Source organism: Oreochromis aureus, linkage group 4 (genome assembly GCF_013358895.1).
Source record: "Oreochromis aureus strain Israel breed Guangdong linkage group 4, ZZ_aureus, whole genome shotgun sequence".
Taxonomy (NCBI): Eukaryota; Metazoa; Chordata; class Actinopteri; order Cichliformes; family Cichlidae; genus Oreochromis; species Oreochromis aureus.
In genome coordinates this window covers 1619425-1638863 of record NC_052945.1, presented here as the reverse complement: position 1 = coordinate 1638863, position 19439 = coordinate 1619425, and the positions used below count along the sequence as shown (strand labels likewise).

At 46.1% G+C, this 19439-nt stretch overlaps 1 protein-coding gene across 4 annotated transcripts; it reads right to left on the bottom strand.

Moving 5' to 3' along the window:
- Positions 1–793: 793 nt before the first annotated feature.
- Positions 794–18179, bottom strand: si:ch73-366l1.5 (FILIA-N KH-like domain-containing protein). 4 transcript variants are annotated; one of them, XM_031739078.2, is made up of 5 exons: positions 17739–18177; positions 10170–10764; positions 8664–8763; positions 6679–6754; positions 2261–2689 (listed from the first exon to the last, which is right to left on the bottom strand). In XM_031739078.2, the coding sequence occupies exons 1-4, from the start codon at positions 17985–17987 to the stop codon at positions 6721–6723; spliced, it is 978 nt and encodes a 325-aa protein (XP_031594938.1). In that variant the 5' UTR covers positions 17988–18177; the 3' UTR covers positions 2261–2689; positions 6679–6720. The 4 variants fall into 4 exon arrangements, with proteins under 4 accessions (XP_039467278.1, XP_031594938.1, XP_031594939.1 ...); XM_039611345.1 differs by lacking the exon at positions 2261–2689 and adding an exon at positions 6365–6488; XM_039611344.1 differs by lacking the exons at positions 2261–2689; positions 6679–6754 and adding an exon at positions 794–1016 and having other exon boundaries at positions 17739–18179.
- Between the last annotated feature and the right edge of the window lie 1260 nt (positions 18180–19439).

Below are 19439 nucleotides of genomic sequence, written 5' to 3'. Positions count from 1 at the left end.
GGAGGCTTTTACGCTGGACTCCTTAATCATGTCTGCACTGCTACACTGTCTACAGGATGGACTACAAAAGCCAGTCTTACGATCATCCCAGCGTGTTCTGTCGTTTCCTGCAGGGAAATATAACACTTCACTCAACTGCGAGAATTCAAACAGCTTTATTGTGACTGCAGATACTCCGGGGTCAGTGCAGAAAAACAGCGACAGAAGAAGAAGCAGCCAGAAGTGTGTAGGAGGCCAATCACAGCTCGGGAGACACTTGGGGACATTTTTATTATTATTGTGAAAACTAATTAAAAATACTATAAATGCTTTAAATGAACTAGAAAATAAAAAATGAACGGTGGAGGAAAAAAAGTTGTTTTCATGACAATCTTCATGCAAAAAAGTTACATTAATATTATTTTAAAATAACAATATTCGCAGCAAATATTTGAAAAATGTTTGTTAATGAGCACTGAAATGTTTTTTTTTTTTTGACTAACAGAGATTAATGTAGAAAAGAGTTCAGTGAGCTTTGAGGCTGAAATCATCCCACACACTTTCTTTTTTTGGTCTTTGGTGACGTCAGAAGCTCTCAGACGAGAGCCAACGTGAATATGAATCTGAAGCCTGCCAGCTTCCATTACCGCCTTCTTCAAACTGCTACTAAAATTTAGCCTAGCATTACTTTGGCAGGAAGTGATGTCACTATTAAGAGTCTGACAGATGGCGAGCTGCAGTCTGGAGTCACTCTGAGCGTCGAACATCAGAACAGGACAGGAAATCCAACTTTTTAATAAACAAGCATGTGACATCCAGCTGTGGTGATTTGGACACGATGCTGGTGATGGTGGTCATGGTGATGGCGGTCATGGTGATGGTGGTCATGGAGATAGACTTCCTGAGTGGACAGATCGATGGCGTTTCTCGTGTTTCAGAGGGAGTAAAGCTTCAGCTGCTCCTCTATGTCGGCCTCCGTCACCTCCTGGTTCGCCTTCAGCAGCTGGAAGATGGCTGCCAGCTGCTCCTGTTGCACCCTGGGATGTCAACACACACACCCACACACACACACACACACGGTTAACAGTTTAGCCTCCAGGATCGTTTTTATTGTTGATCCTCGCTCAGGTGTTTTCAGATTGTGGATTTGGATGTTCACCGAATTAATTCATATAAATGAACCAGATTATTGCAAACAGCTAACAGTCTCACCATCTGTAATGTGTTGATATGAGCCTTACATAGCTCTGCCTGCAGCTAGCAACCAGGTAGCACATCATTAGACAGAACTGCGCTGAAGTCTACAGCCAATGAGCTTGACAATGAATGTTTGGTGTGAGCACCTTCATCCTTCAGCTCTCTGAGGATCTCTTCTCCAGGCTTCTTGAAGGACGTTCAGAGCTCTTCTTTGGATGTTTCTGCCTCAGGATCTCCCCACACTGCTTCAGGGATGCTCCACTGTGTGTTGGCATGCTTTCACTGCACTGGCAGTGTGTTTGGGATCATTGTCAGGCTGAAAAATGAGGCTGCCAATCAGAATCTTCCAGATGTTACTGCATGTGGATCAAAATCTGATTTTCTTCATTAATCAGCAGTTTTAACTCCAACACACATCCAGCTAAATGAAACCAGTCCAAATACTCTAGCACTGCAAATGTCTCTGAAAGTGTTTCCACTGAGGAATCCCGGCAGTGGCTGTAAGCTGACGGTGCTGAACCATCTACATTTGATTCACGAGTGCTTTTTGTCATCACGTTTCTTGTCTTTACATCTCTCTCATTATTTCGTCTGCCCCTCGTCTGTGTTAGGTCTTCAGCCTGAGATAAAACAGGAGCATTTCCGTCATCTGCATCTTGATATTTTGAAACCAGATTTGTGACTCGTCACTTTTGATCCTAAATTCTCTGAGAGAGAGAGCGAGGAACAAAAGCCAGCTCCTCCTGCTTCCGGCTCCTTTGCTACTCTCACGGGAAAACAAACGTCATTTTTTATTGAATACGACCTGAAACCAGAGACCGAGACCATCGACCCGACCGGCTTGCTGAGCTCAGAGATCAGCTGAGCAGCAGGCTCACCTCCTGACCTCTTACAGCCAGAGGAGGTCTTAATGCAGGTTTACCATTTTTGGAGGGACATTCATTTTTTATGTCGTCTGTGGTTACACTTTTAGTTTTGCATGTGTTGCCTCTAAACAAGCACCTGATGGTGCTATTGTCTCTGTCAGCTCCACCTAAACTTTGAAGCAAAAACAGGAAACAGGAAAGAGTAAACAAATACTGAGAATGGGCAAAAGTATTTTTAATAATCCAGAATTTACAAAACAAAGATCAGAAAGAATCAACAACATGTTTCACACTTTTATTTCATGGTTAACATTTAAAATCACAACTGAACACTGAAGCTAGCAGGAACGTTTTATTGCAGCTTGTCGTCTAATTGTCTTTTTTCATTTGAAACCAGCAGTGAGAACTAGGTTATACTGAGGTTAACTTCATTAACATTCACTCACATAATTAATTTGTTTGCTTCAGAAAGGCTGGACACGAAAAGCAGACAGTAAAGAAACTCCTGAAGGCACTTTGGTGTGAAGATGTTTACTTTTCACAAGCAGCTCAAACCTCAAAACTCAACAACAAGAGAAGAAAGCAGGCAGGACTTTCTGCAGGGTCTGATCTCCATCTCTTCAGCGCTCCTCATCCTCACGGATCAGCTGTAAGAATACAAAGGAAACACAAGAAGCTGACGGGAGTTTGAGATCACAACTACAGGAAAACTTGTAAAAATGACTCAAACCGTCTGAAAATCTAAACCCGGTGACGCTAAAACGCACCACAGCGTTAGCGCAGATCTACGGTGTTTAACGTGACGTTGCTCACCTCAGCTCTGAGAGATGCTAACGCCAACATTTACTCTACTCGAATATTCAGGTTTATAGATGCTGAAGTTTTTTGGGCAGAGGAGCAAACGGTGCTGCACCGAAAACCTCCTCGAGGTTGCTTTGGTGCCTCGTAGTTTGCATAGAAGTCGCTGACTTGCAGCGAGTCGTCAACGACTCACTGAGCTGTTGTGACAGAGCTCACCTTCAGAGTAAAAGCTGCATGAAATGTGTTGGCTACAGCTTTTACTTTGAAAGTAAATGTTCTGTTTCCAGTCTGTGGTTGGTTGGTGTTTGCAGTCTGCATCTCCAGAGCAAACTACAGGAGACTGCAGAGGTCTGCTACCAGTGGGAACATAAAACACACACAGGTTTTAGGTGCAGCACCGATTTGGGACTGAGGTAACCTAGGCAACAGTCACCCTCCAGCCGGGGACAACACATTTTTCCTTGACTGGAGGTTGCCGAGCGGTCACTGGGAAGCCTAAGCTAACATTTCAGTGGAAAGTCCTTCACGAGCGACTCCAGCTGTTAGATGCAACCAGAGTCAGTTAGGTTAACGTAGACAGAGTTCGACTCATGGAAAACGTTGCCTAACATGGTTAACAACGGCTCTCCTGACAGGTAAAGCAAAGGGCGGCACTCACCGTTAGCTGAGCGTTAGCAGGCAGCATGCAGGGTTAGCAGGCGAGCAGCACAGCTGGACAGAAGCTGACAGATGTGACGAGACCAGAGCGAAGACAGAAATAAACGAGCAGAGGCGAGCGCTTGATCAGCAGCCGGTCCACAGCGACACAGCAGCTGCCTCAGGCTACATCGACAAAGCAAAGTTCGCAGAAGTGTTTCTCCAGCTACAGAACACACCTCCACCCTGAAATTATTTATTCACCTGGATCAAAATACAGAAAATTCAACAGGAAAAAATGTTGATGATGACAGTCGTTCAGTTCCCACACCTCTAACCCACAGGTCAAAATAAAGATGGCGAGGTTTAAAGTCATGAGAGTCCACAGTGCTGCACATTCACGACTGACCCGCGGTTCATCCCCGGGGACATGAATCCCTGCGGGGTCGCGACAGGAAGGACATCGAACATGTGGAGCTTTAGGTGGAAAAATAGAAAAAGTAAAACTTATATTTTAACAGCACCTGAACATGTGCCACTAAAACGTTTAGAAACGTCACGGTCGGCGTGTAATAAAATACTCCATATGACAGGGGTGGGGAACTCCACAGTCTCCTGGTCCAGGCTGACTTTGACTGTGTGACAGCTGATTATATTAATGAGATGTATTATTATGGTTCTTTTAAATGTGTGCTGTGTTTGACCAGAGGAGGGCGCTCATGGACAAGAAGCGGCGATCAGTTTTTAAAGAGGAGAGCTGGTGAGCTCCATGCTGCGTGCAGTGGAAAAGTCCAAAAAAGAAACTGAGCTCGGCCGCTCAGACGCAGGCGAAGGACTCTCCAACAAACACGAAGGTCCTCGCTGCTCGTTTTACAGCAACCATTAATTATGGGCCACGGTTTCCTGTGCTTTGGATAATGCGCTGAACTGTTTGGCTTAAGTCAGTGGTCCCCAACCCCCGGGCCTCGGACCGGTACCGGTCCGTGAGTCGTTTGGTACCGGGCCGCGAGAGTTGAGGCTCAAGTGTGAAATGTATGGTTTTCAGGGTTTTTATCGGTTTTCAGCGTTATTTTGTTATCGTTTTTATCGTTAACTCGGTTTTCCTGGGTCTTTTCACGTGTGTTATGAGTAAATCTTCTTTTTTTCGGTACCGGTACTAGTTTTATTTTGTTGTATTTATCCGCGACACCTTAAAGGCCGGTCCGTGAAAATATTGTCGGGCATAAACCGGTCCGTGGCGCAAAAAAGGTTGGGGACCGCTGGCTTAAGTGATTCAACCTCTATTTTTATGAATGTCTTTAAGCGCCTCCAAAATCCCGTCTGAATCATTGTAACCCTGCTCTGACGTCTGCTGCACAGTCGAGTTTCTGCAGGAGGCTGATATGAAGTCTGGCAGCCCGCTGCTAGAATCACAGCAGCAGTGATATCAAAGTCCACACCCAGAAATTAAACTGCTCCGGACGAGGCAGCAGCTGTGACGGGCGTCTGCTCTCAGGCCTTTTTGTTTGAGCGCTTCAGGAGATGAACTCAAAGTTTGCAGCTCCACTCGTCTGTGAGGGAGATGAACAGTAAAATCAAGTTACCGTGTCCTCTGCAACAAAGTGTTCCAGTAGTTTATGCAGGTCAGGAAAATGTGTGTGTGAAAGCTGGAGACTGAATCAGGGACAACCGGATACTTGCAGGACAAAGAGACGGGTTGGTAGGAAATATGAAACAGTCCCAGGAATAAAAACCAAATCGAATGATTGTAATGATTCTCAGTATGAACACACCTCTGCCTCCATAAACAGGCAGTAGCCCTGAAGTAACAGAGATAATGAAAGCAGTCTGTCTGAGGTGAGCGGTTGGACTGAAGAGGACCATCTCACCTGTCTGAGGTAAAGAAGGCAGCGCACACCGAACCACATGAAGGGGAGTCTGAGGACGTGTTCACGCTGTGACTGCATGAAGCCTGATCTTAAGATCTGGATTCTTCACATGACTCAGAGAGTTCCCATCACACTTCTGTGAAAATGCTCCCAGAGCTCGTCCAACCCTGGAGCCCGGGAGACTCAGGTCAGTCCCAGCGTGGTCACATGACCCCGGCGCTCTTTTCTTTTAGATTTAAAGCCCGTGAAGCCGCCCTTTCAACACTGAGCGCGCTCCTGCTGCAGCTGGAGGTGCAGAGCGTCTCCTTTGTGTTTCCTGTATGGACGTCTTATCCCCTCGGAGAACATGTGACCCACATCGGCTGCCTTTTGTCCACACTGGGTCACACTCAGTCGGTACACTGGTGCATGCTGGGAGGTTAAAGGGGCAGGGCTGAGCTTCCTGTTAACAGACGGTGAAAGACAATAATGATAAGAGGATAAGCAGCCGCTGTCTGGAGCGGCGGGCTGGGTGTAAAGACAGACCATGTGACCAACAGCAGAGGAATGAGCGTGAAACGGGGAGGAGCATCAGCCGTAGGGATAGACCGATCAATAATCAGTCATCAGCACCTCATGCAGAATATCTCACTGCAGAGACAGGAAACGATTAAAAGTTGGGACACGCCCACTCGTGGGCAGAAAACACAAAAACATGTTTTAAATGTTCTCCACATGAAGCGTCAGCAGGGACCCAACCAAGAGTTGGACCCGAACGTCCACAGGAGACACAAACACAGACCCTCCCCACAGAGGAGACTCCACAGTCACAATGAAAGAAATAAGAAAATCATAGCTACACACACTGCTTTAATATGCCTTCAACTCGTTTTAAATTCCAGTAACATTTTCTGTTTTCTTTTGAAGTTGCAGCTGAAACGAATCACATGACTGCTTCTGTGGTTCCACGAAAGCTGATTCTCAGAGTTTATTTTATTGTCATTTTGCAGATTGAATCAAATAATCAAATCATTGCAGTTATTTCAGATGTTCTTTAATTATGTTCCTCCAGCACATTTAATTCCTTTTATCAACATGTTTGTTCTTCTGAAGAAACCCAGACTTCAGATGAGGGACGTCTCTCCTGCAGCTGCTGTCGGCTCTGCAGGAGAGACGTTAATCAGTTTACAGCTTCTTACTGGACACTTTGATCTAACTGGCTGCATTTGTCCCACCGGTTTGCAGCTCTGTTTCTCACTGTGAATGTTGGCGTCAGTCTATCTGTGCTGCAGCGTTAGGGGTGATTAAGGACGGGCAGGGCTGAGGGTTTAGGGAGGGGATATTCTCCTTACCATCTCCTTCCTAGCACACTAGCACGAGTCTGCTGAGGCTGATTACAGAGAGGTAAAATCAGACGTGAGCTCTATCCTGGAAAGATAAAGGTGGAGGCTGTCAGACACGTCACTCATACAATCCAGAAAAACGTGCAAAAGGTTGGTGCATGCTGGGATATTCCAGGAGGGAAGGATAAAAAAGAAACTTAAATTAAAAGTTTGTTTCGTGTCACTTAAAAAAGCCTGATGATCACGATTCTGTGTATAACTGAACAGGGCTATCAGACACATGCACACGGTGTCATAAAGAACCAAATTATAAGTGAGACCAGCACATCACAGGTGTCACATGATGATGTTCCTCCCAGTATGCACAACATGTATTCTAATGAAGAAGGAGGCAACAGTCCCAGAACAGGACGCATCAGGCCGCTGCAGCGGGACTGGATTTGGGCTGCTGAGACCAATCAGGGATGAACTTTGACCCAAACCTGTGCAAAACAAAATGCTCCCACACAAACTGCAGCACTGGCTGTATCAGTCTTTGAAACACGCCCACCTCTCTGCATCCAGCACAGCTGCTGCTGCATGCAGGTACCTTATGCACTAATGTGGTCATTTATGTTGCTGATGAATGCATATGATCCATCACATGATGCATGACAGCTGATTACAAAAGGACAGAAAAATGACTGTTTGTGGTCAGTTAGCATCTTTTGTGCCCTTTGTGCAAACCTCTGTGTCCCACAGTGAGGAGCGACCTTTCCAGTCCTTCAGTCTGGAGGGACTCGCCCGTTCTCGAGTTTCTCCTGACTCAGAAGGTTTTGGCCTCCAGGTGTTTGACACCCCGCCTCAGGGAGGACGAGGCTCGGGTCAGACTGAACACAAACAAAAGCCTTGAGGTGCTGAAGGTAACGTTACGCTGTGCAGCTGGAAGCAAACACTCAGAGTTTAACAGATGCTCGACGAGGATTCTGCACAGGCTTCTCTCAGCAAACTGAGAACAGAGAGACCCCCCCCCCCCCCCAGGAACAGAGTGCAGTAGCAGCGCCAAGCCACACAAAGCTCCAGTCTCCAAATCAGAGCGCTGCAGACGTGCACTCCCCACACCGACAAGAGCAGAGAATAAAAACGGTGAAATCTGTCAGACCTTCATCCGCAGGCTGCTTCTCTACTCAACTCTGATTTAACAAAGAAGAAACAGAAACTCCGTCCAGCTGCAGGCTCACAGACGGGCACAGACAGCATGTAGCAGCACATTACATAACGCTGCGTTCAGGCAGTGTCAGCCTCAGGATGTGTTGAACAGACACGAATGGAGGAGACAGAAGCTGCTCTGGATGTACGAACCAGAACGCTCTCTCACTCCGGCGAGGACGGACCGAGTCCTCTGCATGAAGGTCCTCAGCTACAGTCTCTATTTGAATTATCAGCTGCCTCAGTTAAAAATCTGCTGGGATGGAAACATAGGAGTGGGTGAAGAGCATCAGGAGGCGGAGCTGCTCCCAGCACAGCACAGGTATGACAAAGGTGTACCTGGGGTGGTAAAGGGGAAGACATGGTTCTACGTGGTTCTGGTTCCACACAGAGCCCAGTCTACACGAAGCAGGCGTTTACTGTCAGTGGGTTAAAGCCTCCACCTTTCCTGCTTCTCCCATTCATGGCGTTGCACCCTTCCCTGTTCGAGCCCACTTATCCACCAATCAGCATTTGACCGACACACAGCATCGTCCACACTGAGCCACGTGCTGAGAGATACTGCTCTCTAACCACATCAATACAATTAAAGCCTGATGAGTTAAAATGAAACCACAGCTGTTTTTTGTTTCCTGAGCTCTTCCATCAAATCACAAATGTCTTCCACGCCGAGTGTCATAAAGTTTCAAGGAACCAATCAGCTTTGGCTGCTCTGTGCAGCTGTCCTGTCCATGCAGACAGCACACAGGATAGAACAGGGTGTGTTAGCATGCAGTGAGACCATCGGGCAGCCCGAGGAAACCAACCTCTGCTCCTCCTCCATGTCCTCCTGGGTCATCAGCACCGCCACCTTACTCTGTTTCATTCCCGGGGTGAAGTTCAGCACATCAGCAGCTGCAGCCACATCTGGAACAGCAGAGGGAGCGCACACATGTTAGCATCTGGCTGATGTCAGCTCTAACTCATCAGCTCATACCGACCTGAAGCACATTTTACAGGACTCTTTTTTTTTTTAAATGTACTTCAGCTCAGGCATACACATTAATATGCTGAGTAACTAACAACTAAAATATTCTGCATCTCTGTTTTCATTCTTGAAATAACGAGAGCGGCAGGACTCACAGTTTTGGTGACGATGAAAAACGTCCTTACTGTAGATTTAAAAGAGCTTAGAAGCAAAGTCCAAGCGGTCACATCACTGCAGTCTGTGGTTTATCATGTCTGTAATTGTATTAGTGCAGCAATGACCTCAGACCACACAAACGCACCTGACGCTCCACCTGCTGTGTGACAGGTTGGAGGTCATATGGCGAGCCGTCAGCGTGCACGCCAAGAGCTTTGCTGCCTGTTCAAGATTAAGTATCATCCTCCTGCAGCAGATGGCTGCTCCACCTCTACGCACGCCAGCTGATACGGTAACCACGCTCCGGCTCAGCCAGCGTCGACAGCCGGCCGCACACAGCACGGTTACTCATCATGCATGAACCTGGATACTGATCCAGACATGCAGGTCACAGTGATCACGGGGAGCAGCCGGATTTCCTCCTTGCTGATTCATTAACAGCAAATCAGCTGTTCTAAAATATATTCCTCATGGTCACACGTTGTATTTCAGTAAGCCCAGCATCTGTGTACACTCCTAATGTTTCCTGGAAGTGACTTATCTGTGACGCGCAGCTGCTGGCCTCTACAACGAGCCGTTTTCTGCTCAAAGATTATCTTCAGTGTAAAAGAAGCAGACATAAATCCAGAGCACAAGTATGTGGGCAGCTTCAGTGTTCACAGCTGGCTCAAACTTTCAGCACGTTAAGTCTGCTCTGCAGAAGTTCTGCATGTTTTAGCAGCATATATACCGATCCCGAGAATCAGTATGACCAATGTCATTGTCACATACATGTTACACCACATGTCACTGTACAAAGTAAATGTTTTTGAGGTGTTGGTATCGAGAAGTTCAGGAGCCTTGAGCCAACTGTTGTCGTGATTTGGCGCTAAATAAATAAAGTTAAAATTGAGGAACCATCATTCTTCACTAAATAATTCAGTACACAGGCTGTACTGAATTATTTAACAGGTTTAGGACTGGCTTTTCAAATGTATGTTTAACAGAAGAGGCCCCAGGATAGAGCCTTGAGGAACTCCTAATATTTAATTACTGGAATCTTAGACACTAGGCAGTCCTTGGCCAATAAATAAAACCAGTTCTGGACTCTGTCCTCAGTCTCATGTGGTCCACTGAGGTCAACTAAGACCAAAACCTCTCTGATCAGAGAGAGGAGAGTAGAACTGCTCAGTCCAGCTAGCAGACTTACCGTCATCCAGGACGGTCTCTGGTTCGGGTTCCCGCTCACGCGATGGTTCTGTCAGACCTTCATTGGGTCCGGGCATCTGCTCAAGCAGTTCTTCAGGTTCAGTCGCGGGCTTCTGGGCTGCCACTTCAGACACGAGCACAGGCTCTGGATCAGTAACAGGTTCTGGGACAGTTTTGGGTTCAGATATGAGTTCAGGGGACCTGGCTGGTTCTGATAAGGGCTCTGCTACAGGTTTGGACTCTGGGGTAGGTTCTGCAGCTTGTTCTGGGCCTGATACCAAGCCTGGTATGGGTTCAGACACTGGTGCTGCTTCTTGTGCTTCATCTGGTTCAAGAACAGGTTCTGGGCCTGACACAGCTTCAGAGACAAGTTCTGATACTGTGACTGGTTCTGGAACAGACTTTGGCTCTTTTGTTGGTTCAGGGACTGCTTCTGGCGCCGGTGGTCGTTCTGCTCTTGTCTCTGGCACTTTTTTTGGTTGTGCCACAGGTTCTGGTGCTGTGACTGCTTCTCTGTCCTCTGGATCTTCTGCTGCTTCTGGCTCAGCTTCTGGTATCTTCACTGGTTCAGGGACATGTTGTGGTTCTGGGACAGCCTGAAAAGAGAAAGATTATGAAAACAGTTCACAGCAGTGGACGTCACAGCTGAATGAGCAGCTCGCCGACTGTCAAAACTGAGAAGTGTTTACTGATAAACCTGCTGAAGTCTGGAATCTGCTTTGGGAAAGTTTATGAATGACGTCATTCTGTAATTCGAAGTATTTTTTCCTTGTGAGAAAATTAGATTTCATGAAGGTTGGTTTTTGATAACTTTAAAGACATTTATTACAATTTTTTTTTTTTTTAATGATTAGAGACCATTATTACACAGGAAAAATGCAGCTACCCTGTCAATGTGCAAATATTGTCTGCTTGTGCAAATTTCACTGGTGCTGAATTTTGCTGCCTCAGGGAACCGAACACAGACCCTTTGAATCCGGGGCTCAGAGGAAAACCCAACAACCACCATGAAAAGAAAATTTAATGAAGCAGAGAAATGTAATATCAGCCAGAATTGAAGGAAGACTTATATTTCAATAATGAAAAATACCTGTACACATGTGGACTCCGGCTCCCTGAAATGACCTCGGCACAGACCAACTCATCTGGAGGTCATTACTGTCACTTGCAGCACCTCCACAGCAACACCAGGACAAATAAAACCCTCCTCGGCTAACCCGTCCCTTCCTTGACACCCAGCAGCTCATCCATACATCTATATACTGTGTATGTACTATATATACACACAGGTATATATCTAGCAGCTGACCTCCCTGCTTGGCTGTACAGTTGCACCTGTCTGTATCTTTGAAGTGCTGAGGTTGCACACATCCAAGCAGCAGATCTGGTTTCTGCCTCAGCCTCTCTGCTTTACCACCATCCAAACTTTGCTCCTGTCCTCGTCTTTAGGAGGCGCTTGTGGCCTTAAAGAAACCAAACAGTTGGAAGGCTTTATGGAGACTAAGGAACTGTGACATGGGCGTTTGTATCGCGGCTTATCGGATACACGATTTGTTTCATTTGTTGACTGCATCCACTCTCCCGTTCCACCACAACCCAATGGTGCTCTGTTGGACTGAGATCTGTGACTGCGTACAGCGAGCTCATCGATCTGAGCTTTGAGACCTGGAACTGGCCTCGGGTCATACAGGGATGGGCGTGGCCAGCAGCAACACTCGGGCATGCTGTGGAGTGTAAACCAAGCTCAGCTGGCACTTTTCTTTTCTATTCTTAAGAACAAAATAAATGTCTCTGGTCACACAGTTGGTTCTTCAGCTCATACTTAAAAACGCGATCTCATCAGGAAACGTATTAGCAGTTCTTGAGCCCAGAGAAATGGAGGCAGAAGCATTTTTTGGAAAAACTAATAAAGGTCCGCTCTGCTCCATCAGTCTTGCCCTGACCTGGAGAGACCCCACAGTCTGCTGCTGGTCTCACCACCGAGACAGCTGGTGGCCGAGTGTAGAAATCTTTCCCCTCAGCCTGGCTGCTGCACGCCTCTTTTAATCCCACAGCAGTCCTCCATCACACCCTCAAACTGGAATGGCATCCGTTTAGCCGGAAACACGGGTTCCTTCCTCTGAATTCCTGAGCTCTGAAACACTGAAATACCCACGGTGTTAAATGCAGCTCATTAAATCGCTCTGTGAGTCAGCAGAATGATGAGGACGGGCCCTGTTTGGACTCCGGACCTAAACCGGAAAACAGTTTGTTAAAGGAGTCGTGATGAGGTCATCGTGTGCAGCGGCGTCCTTTCAGGCAACAAACATTAACTTCCTAATTTGGAGAATTTATCAACCAGGCAGCACGGAAGTTAATGAGCGACGTCACAGACTGAATATCAGGGACCAATTTACCATCAGCTGATAAATAAACCATCGAACTCAGATTACACAACTTAAACTCTATCGACAGATTATATTTGACATGAATATGCACTGAAGGAATGAGACGTTTGCTACGGGAGATTTTCTGCCTTCTCTTCATAGCCTGACTTCAAATGAGCGATTGCAGTCATTTAGTCAGAACAGATTATGACACCAAATTAGGATTGTGAGCTTTTAATTGGGACTATGTTATAAACTCATTAACAGTCATTATAAGATACAATTGCAAGAACTTGGAACTTACAAAGGATTCTGGAAAACAAGCTCTTCCACTCTGGATCAGGCCCAGTCACCGCGGCCTTCACCACCTCTGAGAGCACTTCCTGCTAAGCATATCTGTAACATTACACTGAGTGCTGTGCTCCTAAAAGCCATTTCAGCTCCATAACAGACACAGAGGAAGCATCAGCTCAGCTGGCATGTGAGGAATTCACTGAGCTACCTGGGCAAACCGTACAGAGCACTCAGATGTCGGGCATCAACCAAAATCCTGCATAAAATGATGCAAATGTTCTGAACTGCCGAAGCTTTGCTTTGGTTCTTTTCTTAAACTCTGTTTCGTACACCTGCAAATTACAAAGAAGCCTTCAGGTTTTCTTCAAACCACATCCAGATAGGGAGGAGGTCGGGGTGGATGGATGGGTCAGCTGATTACTTCAAGCTTTCAGGTAATGTTACAGTGGAGCTACAGCAGGTAAATGTTACTGAGGGCAGCTGAACACTGAGAACACAGCTCTGCTCTTCTGTTATATGAGATCATAAAGGTTACAATGAAAAAGAAAAACGTAATTAATCAGAATAAAATCAATCCACCAGCTGGGGCCACGTGGATGTTACAGACTGCAGGTGATTTGGTCTCATCTGATATAAGAATTCTTGCTCCACTGATTTTGGAGATGGTCGCTTGGCTACAGTTATCATTTGCAGGTCTTCCCATAAATTTAATCCCAGTATGATTCAGCTGAGGCTGAGGGCAGCGTGCCGAGGCAAGTGTCCAGCCTCTGTGTGAACAGACTCTTTATTATCCTCCTGCTTGCTGCCCTATCTCCACTTCAGCTGCTGACTCCGCCTCCATTTACGACGGAGACACTTCGACCGGGTCCTCTCACACAGATCATCTTACTTCTACTCATACAAACCAAGATCTGTGAGGCGTCCACAGAAATATTTAGATTCAGAGTGCGAGGCCGATCGCTGAGACCGGCCCTCGGTGTGTCTGCCTTTCCTCTGTTTCAGGCTCTGGTGGTGCTATAAAGAGCAAACTACTCCCCAGTGCCAGCAGCTACAACCAATAAACACCAGGAAGCTCTCTCAGAGGCCGGGTGGGGACAGGGTGTGGTTGCAGTGGTGGTGGTGAGGGTGATGGTGCCAAGCTCAGTGTAATCACCACATTGTTTTGTCCCGGATTTGATGCCCGGCCAGCAGCTCTGTGGAGCAGAGGAGTACTGAGCCAGAGCCGAGCAGGCCTCAGAGGGAGGAGGAGGAGGAGAGGCAGGAACGGTGCCAGGCCGGGGGAAATACCAGCAGAGGTATGTCAGGCTGGAGAGAACGGCTCACAGCTTCCATGACTCGCTGCTGCTCAGTTTGATAAAACCCAAAGGAGACGAGAGTCGTGTTTCAATTCATGTATAGTTGGTCCTCAAACACCGAATGTGGGACTGTTTGCTCCAGGAGTTCATGCACATCCTGTTAAAACCTCTGCTCTTCTTATCTTAATGACCTTGTAGTACCATATCACCCTATTAGAGCACTTCGCTCTCGCTCTGCAGGCCTACTTGTTGTTCCTAGAGTATTTAAAAGTAGAATGGGAGGCAGAGCCTTCAGTTTTCAGGCCCCTCTTCTGTGGAACCAGCTTCCAGTTTGGATTCGGGAGACAGACACTATCTCTACTTTCAAGATTAGGCTTCAAACTTTCCTTTTTGCTAAAGCATATAGTTAGGGCTGGACCAGGTGACCCTGAATCCTCCCTTAGTTATGCTGCAATAGACGTAGGCTGCCGGGGATTCCCATGATGCATTGAGTTTTTCCCTTCCAGTCACCTTTCTCACTCACTATGTGCTAATAGACCTCTCTGCATCGAATCATATCTGTTATTAATCTCTGTCTCTCTTCCACAGCATGTCTTTCATCCTGTTTTCCTTCTTTCACCCCAACCGGTCGCAGCAGATGGCCCCGCCCCTCCCTGAGCCTGGTTCTGCCGGAGGTTTCTTCCTGTTAAAAGGGAGTTTTTCCTTCCCACTGTCGCCAAAGTGCTTGCTCATAGGGGGTCATATGATTGTTGGGTTTTTCTCTGTATATATTATTGTACGATCTACCTTATAGTATAAAGCGTGTTGAGGCGACTGTTGTTGTGATGGTGAGTTTTCACCATCAGCAGGTCAGTTTTTCTAAGAGTGAGCAGCATATATGGCCGAGAGCGTGGAGTCATGAACCATCACATAGCCTGGTTATCGAGCTGCGTGCAGACTGCATGATTAGTGCTCACTCACCAGGACTGGAGTTCAGACTTAATGAGGCCCGACTCATTTGAAGCCTCAGGATGTAGAAGAACTGCAGGTTTGGCTCCAGCTCGTGTTTTAATGAGAAATCTGCTGCTGCTCTCATCACAAACTGATGTTTATAATGACAGTAAGAAGAAAGTCGGGATTCTGGCAGCAGATAAAAATCTGTTTCTGTTGTTGGTGAACTTTAACTCCTGAGTCTGCTAATAAATCTGAAGCTCCTCCAAACACGCTCAGCTGTTTTCATGCGTCTCAGCCTGGTTTCTCCTTCCTGTTCAGCTGGTGTGACTCTGTGACAGGTTTCTGCTTAGCATGTTGGACTGATCCTTCTTCCTACGTTACAAAACTCCACCTCCATCCAGACTGCAGCCTAGATAAGGCACACGCAGAGAGAGCAGCACTTTTTGCCCAGATTAATGCAATAAAGTATTTTTTATTGTCGCTGGTGTGCTCGGGCTGGAAAAGGTGCTGCTTCTCGTTTAACACGTGAAAACAGAAGAAACATCTTTAGCTCGAAGTCAGCAGTGAAAGTTGTTTGTTCAGAGCTGGTTAACATTTCCTCTCCTTCCTCATTCTTTGAAAGTGTGTCGCTCGTGGCGAAGCAGCTCTCCATTTATGGAGATGTGAGCGAGCTCACGTCGTGCAGCTTTCACAGGAGGAACGAGACGAAACTCTCCTGTTTAGTCTCTGCATCAACATCAGAATCAGCACAAGCATCTGCTGACAGTGAAATAAAAATACATATTTTTAAAACTTGAATATTCTTCATGGATTTTCTTGGAGTAATTCCACACGTCTTAATTCTTTCCTTTGTGGCAGTAAATGTTAAATTAATATTTAAACGATTCTAATTAATATTCATATTATTTTAATTGTTTTCTACATTTCCAAAACATAATGTTCCTTATGTTTTGGTCCCCAGCTCAAACACACCACAAGTCAAATAATCCAAACTAAACAGAGTGTTTTATTACAACGGTCAGGGCAGGAAACTCTTCTACAGCACATCTATGGAGCTGGAAGGTTGAGGGTTTGATTCCCGACACTCAGCATGAGCAAACTTTCTTCCCTCTGTCTAAATGTAGGTTTCAGGTCAAATAGAAAGTGCAGTCAGTGTCCCTTTGGCTGTGCTGTGACTCCCACACAGAAAACAACACTCGCTGTGTTCCAGCGCTCAGACAGACGTCCTTTATGAACACTGTGAGACGGCCCACGATGCATTGCGGCAGTCGTACAGTAAGCTGGACAGCTGCAGCTCGGTGTGCTTGGGTAACGTTATCAGAGGAGACTCAGCAGCTCAGAGTCGCTGGATTTAAAAAGTGGCATCAGCAGGTTGAACTCACAGCTGTCAAACATGCACGTACCCACGCCACAGCACCATACCCACCTCCTATAGGTGGTGTCAGTGTGGGGTTAGTGTCTGGCGCCAAATATAGATGGTTAGTCGGAGGCCTGTTACAGCAGCGGTGAGCACATTCTGCAGGCTGTTTAAAGATGGCCGGCAGATGGTTTGCATGTTTAACAGCTCTCACATCAGCAGGTATTCAAACGAGTCCAACACCACAGCTCGTGTGTGCGTTTCACTCCACCCCCCCAAAAACAGTTCAACATTTCCATAGAGACGACTCAGAGTGTGCACAAGCAAATCCACCAATCACAGGGAAAAGGTGGTGACCATGTTTGGGCATCGGGCCTCCAGTCATCAGCAGGACTCAGTCCAGAGTGCACCCAGGTAGCTCTATGAGAGCAGGTGGCAACCAAACATTCAAACGAAGCTCTACAAGCTGCAGTTTCTCTGACGTCCACTAGAGGCTCCAGCAGTGAGTCAGTCCCATAGACTCCCATGTTAAACCTTTACAGTAGAAATAAACATGTTTACAGCCTGATGCACAAACTGTTGGCCTCTGTGGATCGTTTCCTCCTTCACAACACCTGTTTATAGCTCACCTGTTTAAATTGTATTTAGGCTAAATGTTTGCATTAAGGCTCGTGCATCTGCTAGCTTCACCTGGACCTCTGGACCTGTTTGTGCTGTTGGAGCATTTTTAATGACATCATGTGACCAATAATGTGTCTGCTGTGAGGTCACTGTACCAACAAACTGTCCAATAAGCCTGAGCTGGATTTTGATTGGCTGTTACTGAGAAGTAATGATAAGGGTTGCTATTGTTAGCCTTCTTTTATTTCGGGTTTCAGAAAAGCCAAGATGGCGACAGTCAGTAAGCTCCACGTCCGTTTTCAATATACAGTCTGTGATAACTGCAGTTTCACTGAGAGCACAAAGTATGTTGCTGTTAATCGTCGTTTTAATCATCTGTGTATATAAAGTGACAGTAAATAATTAAAAATATCTGTTACCAGCTCCTTTAGATACAGGTGATAAAACTGAAGGACTTTGAGGTATTTAAGGGCTTCCTGTCTGACAGGCTGCAGTTATAAACTGCGTCTATGACCCCGTTTGTACTTTTTACATCTTTTATTGCTTATTGATCAGTTTTGGAACAAAAGTTAATTTCCCGGATTCGTAGATTTGCCTTTTATCTTTTGGAATCGGAGAAAATCTATTGAAAGTCGCCGCTTTTCTAAATAAAATTATTGCCTAAAACCAATCGGCTGATCAATAACAGGATCGATGGAGCTCACCTGGATCTTCTCGGCGGCTCCTATGTCCTCCACAGCCGGAGCTGGGGGCTCTGGTCGCAGGGAGGCTTCGGGCTCTTCTTCCAGAGCTCCTTGCGGAGGAAGGTCGTCTCTGTACCCGAGTTTGGACTTCTTGCTCCCGGCAGACGAGGAGGAGGCGTCGGGCTTCCTGCTGAGGAGCGACGTAGCGAAATAAATGGCAACGACGGTGAAGAGGATGGCGGGGATGATGACGGCGGGGTCCAGGTCCATGATGGAGAGCCGAAAAGTCACGGAGTGTGTGTGTGTGTTCAAGAGGAGGCTGAGGACCGTGTGTGTTAATCAGGCTGCGATCACACACACACTGAGCCTCATCCCGCCTCCTCACACAATCTGACCTCAACAGCTGACACACACACACACACACACACACACACAGCAACGGGCAGCCGGATCTGCTTCAAAACAAAATGCTCCAAGTGGATAAAAAACTAATTTCTTGCAAGCGTTCAAAATAAAAGCCTCACATTCAGGATACAGAGGTTTTCACAATTAAAGACCTAAAACTCAAATGAGTAGGTAAGAGAGTAAGTTTTTAATATAAAACAACAACAACAACAACAACAAAACAGTCTAACGTTTGTTTAGCGATACTTTTCAAAATAAGAGACCTGACATGTAGGACAACAACTCGCAGGCTTCTTGTTCAAGTGAACATGACTTATACAACTTCAAACTTTCAAAATAAACTATCTTACAGACGGGCTACCACAGCGTTTAAGAATGGGTTTCAAAATAAAACCCCTACAAACAGGACGTAAGTGAATTTAGAGATATTTCAAAATAAAAGTCGTTAACAAAGGGGTAAAAGAGGCACCGAGGGCTAATTTTCAAAGTAAAATATCCCATGAAAGTGTAACCCAGTGTTACTTTGGTTATCTGATATTCAGTGTATATGTATATATCTATATTGGGTGTTCAGCTACAAAATGTTATTCAATGATTTTGAGGTTTTTTTTATTATTGCTGTTGGTTTGCGGCTGCTTCACGACAGTCACTGTGGTAGTACATCCTAGCAGGAGGGGCTATGAGCTCACATGGCTTGTAGCTGTGCCAGAGAGCAAGCTTGGGTGAGCTAGCGGGGAATACCTTCATCTGCAGTAGCCTTAAAAAGACTATTGTCTGTTCTCCTGCCAGACGCCTCGCTGCTGTGCTGTCGCGCTGGTGCCATTAAAGGATCGGCGGCTGCCATTCATTCATCCATCCGGACCTCGAGTATTTGGACCGAAGTACTCACACACACACCCGCACTCAGTGCCATACACTCTCTTTATTTTGCTGGCCAGCTAACACAATTGTTTTGTTTTGTTTTTTATTCGCAAAGACATTTTGGTTATTGTCAAATAGACACTCTCTGATTACGGACTGAGGAGGTTGTAATGTTACAACCCCAGGACTGAGAAAAAAGACTCTTTACACAATATATTCACTTGTCACCTGGTTAGAAGTGGCCATTGATGAAAATATTTTTTTTCTTCTTGTTTTTGTTTACATTGTATCCCAGGGAAGTTTTAAGTTGTTCAGGTTGAAACATTTGCACTTAGAGTCGGTTAAGTTTCCTTTGATGTATCAGTGTCAAGCTGATGTTTAAGAGGGTATGTTAAGGACGTACAGTATGTGCTCCAGTCCATCAATCCTTTAAAGTGCTGGACACTGATGGTAAAT